At 39.5% G+C, this 5257-nt stretch overlaps 1 protein-coding gene across 1 annotated transcript; it reads right to left on the bottom strand.

The window, feature by feature from the left end:
• Positions 1 to 3237: 3237 nt before the first annotated feature.
• LOC147821102 (melanoma-associated antigen 10-like) lies at positions 3238 to 4026 on the bottom strand. The gene has a single exon (XM_087202119.1). It carries the CDS (start codon positions 4024 to 4026, stop codon positions 3238 to 3240), a length of 789 nt encoding a protein of 262 aa, XP_087058245.1.
• Between the last annotated feature and the right edge of the window lie 1231 nt (positions 4027 to 5257).

Here is a 5257-nt window from a genome sequence, read left to right as displayed (position 1 = left end):
TGGACTAACTCACTGGGTCTTAGCCCTGGTTGCATATTAGAACAACCTAGGAAATTTTTGATAAACATTGATGCCTGGTTCTAGTCCATATAATTAACTCAGGCCCTCCCCAACTGATTCTATTGTATTTTATTTATTTTACTAAACATTTATATACCATGCACTTATGTGCCAGACACAATTCTAAGTGCTTTACAAATATCAATTAGCTTGTTATATACTGTGCTTTTCAAATATTAATTAACTTATTTAATACTCATTACAGCCCTATGAAGAACAGACTGCCCATACTTTACAGATGAGTAAACTGAGGGACATATTTGCTGCCTAAGGTCAAACAGGCCATATATGGCTTTCTGGTTATAGTGTACTTCACTCCCACACCATGGAATTAATGTGCTCTAAGGCCTGATCCAGCTCCAGCATTTAGCTTTTACAAGTGTCCAACAATATAAATGAGGGTATAAATTTAGGAGAAAATCAGGAACTGGAAGAGCAGGAGTACTGCTATATTTCTAATAATTTGATATGGTGTCTCTTGGATGCTGGCAGCATGGGGTGGCTCTCCTTGAGCCTCTCTTGTTCTTCCTTCTCAGACTTTTTAGAGCACCTCCTTTCTTCCATTCATTCCTTAAATGCTATTGGTACCTAGGGCTTTACCATCAGCCACGGTCTTCCGAGTTCTAAAAGTACATGGGCAATTGTCTAGTGGACATTTGTATCTGGATCTCTTATGGGTGCCTCAAATTCAGCTTAACTAAGACTGACCTCATCACCTTCTTGAAAACTCTTTGTCCTCCTGTGTTCTGTATCACAGTGAAAGATATCACCATCCACTCAATCACTCAAACTGGAAATCTGGGACTTGATACTTTTCCTTGCCACCCAGTTCTCACTAGTTTGAATTTTCAGATGTGTCCCAAATCTCTGGCTTAGACCTCATTCCTCAGGTACAAATCTAAAAATCCATCCACCTGTTCAACATTTCCACCCAGATGACCAACAGGCAGTCCAGACCTAACAAACTAAGCAGGACTTGCCACGTATCCCCTCATAAAACTGGCTGGATCCATGGCATGTGGGAGAAGAGGGATATAAGGACAAGATCCAGATTGCTGGCATAGACCTTCTGGCTTAGAGTTGCCATTCATTAGATGAGACATTAAAAATCTGCCTACCCTCTGGCCAGGTAATCTGTTAAAATAATTGACAAAACAGATGGGGGTCTTACCCTTTCATTTGTTCTCCTGTGCTACAATGGGATGGCCTTGGTGTTAGGTACATTCTGGGTAGCATCTTGATTCTTAATTGTTCTCAAGTAGAGGTTGGTTGAGAGGATCAGAACGTGTCTTCCCTTTCTAGGGTTAGAGCCAGTGGAAGTACTCCAACACTGAGATTCTGAGGAAAGTTATGTACATCAGCACTGAAGTCCTTATTTTAACTTAGATTTTTTGCATTACAATCACATATTTCAAGTCCTTCAACCCAGTAGAGTTATTGCAGCCAATTATAATAGCAATTTTCCCCAAGATACTGACTTTGTTCTACAAATGGCACATTCATAATTACATTATTTTTATGCATAACCATGAAATACCAAAAGTCATCTAATATGTCACTGATAAGAGGTGAGTTTTTAGAGACTTTAAAATAAATTGGCAAAAAAGTTAGAAGACTCCTTTTGTTATTATTTGTTTAGAACTAAAGCAGCCGCTGGCCGTGATTGAAAATCACATCTGATTGGCTGTTTAGCATTTGAGATGGAAGCGAAGGAATTAGAAAAAAAGCCCCAACTCACATTTTGTAATTTTTTAAATCACTCTTCTGCATTATCCTTTGATCGTGGAATATGGCTATGGTCTTCTGCACTAGAAACATTTTGGTCTTCTACTTTCCCCTCCGAGAACTCTTTCTTCTGTTTCTGATTCATGTACTTAATAATGTTCCGGAGTATTACCTCTGAGCATTGCACTAGTGCCATTTGGGGACCCTGCCTGAAACCTAGACCTTTTATCATCCTCAACTTACTCTTTTTTTCCCCTTAATTTCTTTTATTGGTACATTTTAGGTATACGATACATTTACATTTATCATCTTGGTTCTTATTTTTCCCCCATTACCTGTGTGCCCTTCACCCCCTCCACCCTTCCCTATTTACATAGACTTTGTTTCCATTTTTTTCTTTTCTCATAATTTTTCCTTTCCCTTCTTTCCTTTCCCCTTCCCCTCCCACTTCCCCTATCCCTTTGGACCTTTTCTTACTATTGCAAATTATCAATTATTCATTTTAATCATTTTAATCCTTATTCACACTTCCAGTTTCTCACACTAGAGAAACTATTCAGTATTTACACATGTGTGTCCTATTGATTTCACTTAAGAGCATGGCCTCAATCTGCATCCAATTAGCTATAAATGTCTCTAGTTTGTCATTCTTTATGGCTGAGTAGTACTCCATTTTATAAAAAAACCCCACATCTTCTTTATCCAGTTTCCATTTGATGGGCACTTGGGCTGGTTCCAAGCTTTAGCTATTACAAACTGTGCCACTATAAACATAGGTGCACATATATTGCTGTGGTATGATTATTTTAATTCTTTGGGGAAGATACCCAGCAGGGGAATAGCTGGGTCAAATGGGACCTCCAGCCCTAGTTCTTTGAGGTATCTCCATACTGAGTTTGACAGTGGTTGCACCAGTCTGCACTCCCACCAGCAATGGAGAAGGGTTGCTTTCTCCCCACAGCCCTGCCAGCATTTGTTATTAGTTGATTTCTTGATAGCAGCCATTCTTTCTGGGGTGAGGTAGAATCTCAGTGTTGTTTTTATCTGCGTCTCTCGAATGACCAGTGATGTTGAACATTTTTTCATATATTTATTTGCTGCTTTTACTTCTTTGTCTGAGAAATATCTGTTCATTTCAGATGCCTATTTTTGAATTCGGTCTTTGAAATTGGGGGGGGTGTCTGATTTTTTTCATTCTTAATATATTCTAGATAGTAGTCCTTTCTCTAAGGTAAATTTTTTCCCCACATTCTAGGTTGTCTCTTAGCTCTGTTGGTGGTTTCTCTTGCAGTGCAGAAGCTTTTTTTTTTCAGGTATCCAATAAATATAACTTTAATAGTATAGATCAACAGGGGAAAAGAAAATGTGATGCTATGTGTGCTACTTTACCCCTCCCCTGGCCCTTTACTACTTAGAAAACTGCCTGCTCTCCATAGAGACTGAAAACAGGCCTCATTTCTTCTCAGGGGAGAACAAATTCACTGACATCTTTGGGCAATATCCCCTGTTTCTCAGGAACCCTGGCTCTATACTTAGTTCTGCTTCCAAAGCCTCTTCATATAGTTCTGGGTAAGACTTGGGATCTGTTCCATTAAGATGGGCCATATGAACTAGGAGTTTCATCTTGCTGGTTTCAGCGTGGGCCCTTGGACCCCACAGGAACTCATAGCGAGCAGGATCACTGTTAGGAATCTGCCAGTACATCAGGTACTCTTCCCGTACTAAATCCTCAGTGATGAATTTCCAGGCTTCCTCAAAATGAATATGCTCATACTGAGCTAACATGTCCCATCTTTTCACTTTTTGGGTTAGGTCCTCCTCACTGATATGGTTGCCCTCTATGAAGATTAGAGACAGGACAAATATAATGATGTCGATTTTGAGAATGATTCTTTCATCATCGCCATCTAGTATCCCACTGTATGTAAGACCCAAAATGGGGGCTAGCTCATATGTATTGCCAGAGTAATTCACTTTCCTGTTCTTAATGCCAAAGCCCAGATACGTGGACTCACAGAGTTCCCAAAAGTTCAGAGGGAAGTTGTTATGGTAATCATAGGACAGAACATGAAGCATTTCTTTCATGGTGCCCTGCTCCTTCTTTTGATACTTGTGGAGCAGAAATGACACCAACTTACATAAGTTGGCATTTAGGAGCACAATTTGCAGGATGTGAGAGAAGTGTGTGTCCTGTGAGGAGCTTGAACCCTCACAGGATTGACTCCTTTTAATGGAAGTCATGAGGACAGCAAGAACTTGTTGAGGATCAGAAGCCTTCCGACTTCCAGTGCTGGAAAATAGAGTGCTGAGCAATAGCAATTAAGCTGCTCCAAGAATCCAAACCCAGATTTTGAAAAATCACAACTGAGAATTCTCCACTGTACAGTGCAAGGATAGCAACACAGGCAGGAATGGGTTATTTTCAGAGTCTCAACCTGGAAGGTATGGAACCTTCTCTCTCACCCTCATCCCAGTGCAGAAGCTTTTTAATAAGATGAGATCCCAGGTGTTGATTCTTTGTGCTAGCTCCCGTGCTTCTGAGGCTTTGTTGATAAAGTCTTTTCCTATGCCAGTGTCTTCAAGAGTTCTACCTAACTTATCTTCCAGCAAGTTTAGTGTTTCTGTCTTAATATTTAGACCTTTAATCCACTTTGATCTTAGTTTAGTGCATGGTGATAGGTATGAGTCCAGTTTTAATCATTGGTAGGTTGAAATCCAGTTTTTCCAACACCATTTAGTAAATAGGCTATCTTTCCTCCAATGAGGGTGGTTGGTTCCTTTGTCAAAGATGAGGTGGCTGAGTATGTCTGGAGTTGTTTCTGCATCTTCTAATCTGTTGCACTGGTCCTCGGGTCTGTTTATTTGCCAGTACCATGGTGTTGTTATCATAGTAGCTTTGTAGTATAGTTTCAAGTTGGGGATTGTGATACCCCCAGCCATGTCTCTGTTGCCTAGAATTGCTTTTCCTATTCTAGGTCTTTTCTGATTCCAAATAAATTTTGGATTGTTTTCTCTAGTTCTGTGAAGTATATTGTTGGAATTTCAATCAGCATTGCATTAAATCTATGTAGTAATTTTGGAAGTATGGCCATTTTCACTATATTGGTTCTTCCTACCCAGGAGCAAGGGATGTCATTCCATTTTCTTGTGTCCTCCTCAATCTCCTTTTTCAGGGTGCTGTAGTTTTCAGTGCAGAGGTCTTTTGCTTCCTTTGTTAGATTGATTCCTAGATATTTCATTTTTTGGATGCTATTATAAAAGGAATTGTTTCCCTAATTTCTACCTCAGTGAGTCTGCTATTTGTGTATAAGAAGGCTATTGGTTTTTGAGTGTTGACCTTATATCCAGCTACTCTACTGCATTTGTCAATTAACTCTAGCAGTCTTTTGACTGAGTTTTTTGGGTCTTCTATGTAAAGTATCATATAATCAGTAAATAATGACAGTTTAACTTCTTCCTTTCCTATCTTTAT

The sequence above is a fragment of the Heterocephalus glaber genome, unplaced genomic scaffold (genome assembly GCF_053883595.1).
Source record: "Heterocephalus glaber isolate CG9 unplaced genomic scaffold, H.glaber_assembly_v1.0 deba00001764, whole genome shotgun sequence".
In the NCBI taxonomy this organism is placed as follows: Eukaryota; Metazoa; Chordata; class Mammalia; order Rodentia; family Bathyergidae; genus Heterocephalus; species Heterocephalus glaber.
The sequence above is the reverse complement of the archived record's forward strand: the minus strand, read 5'-3'. Positions and strand labels throughout refer to the sequence as shown.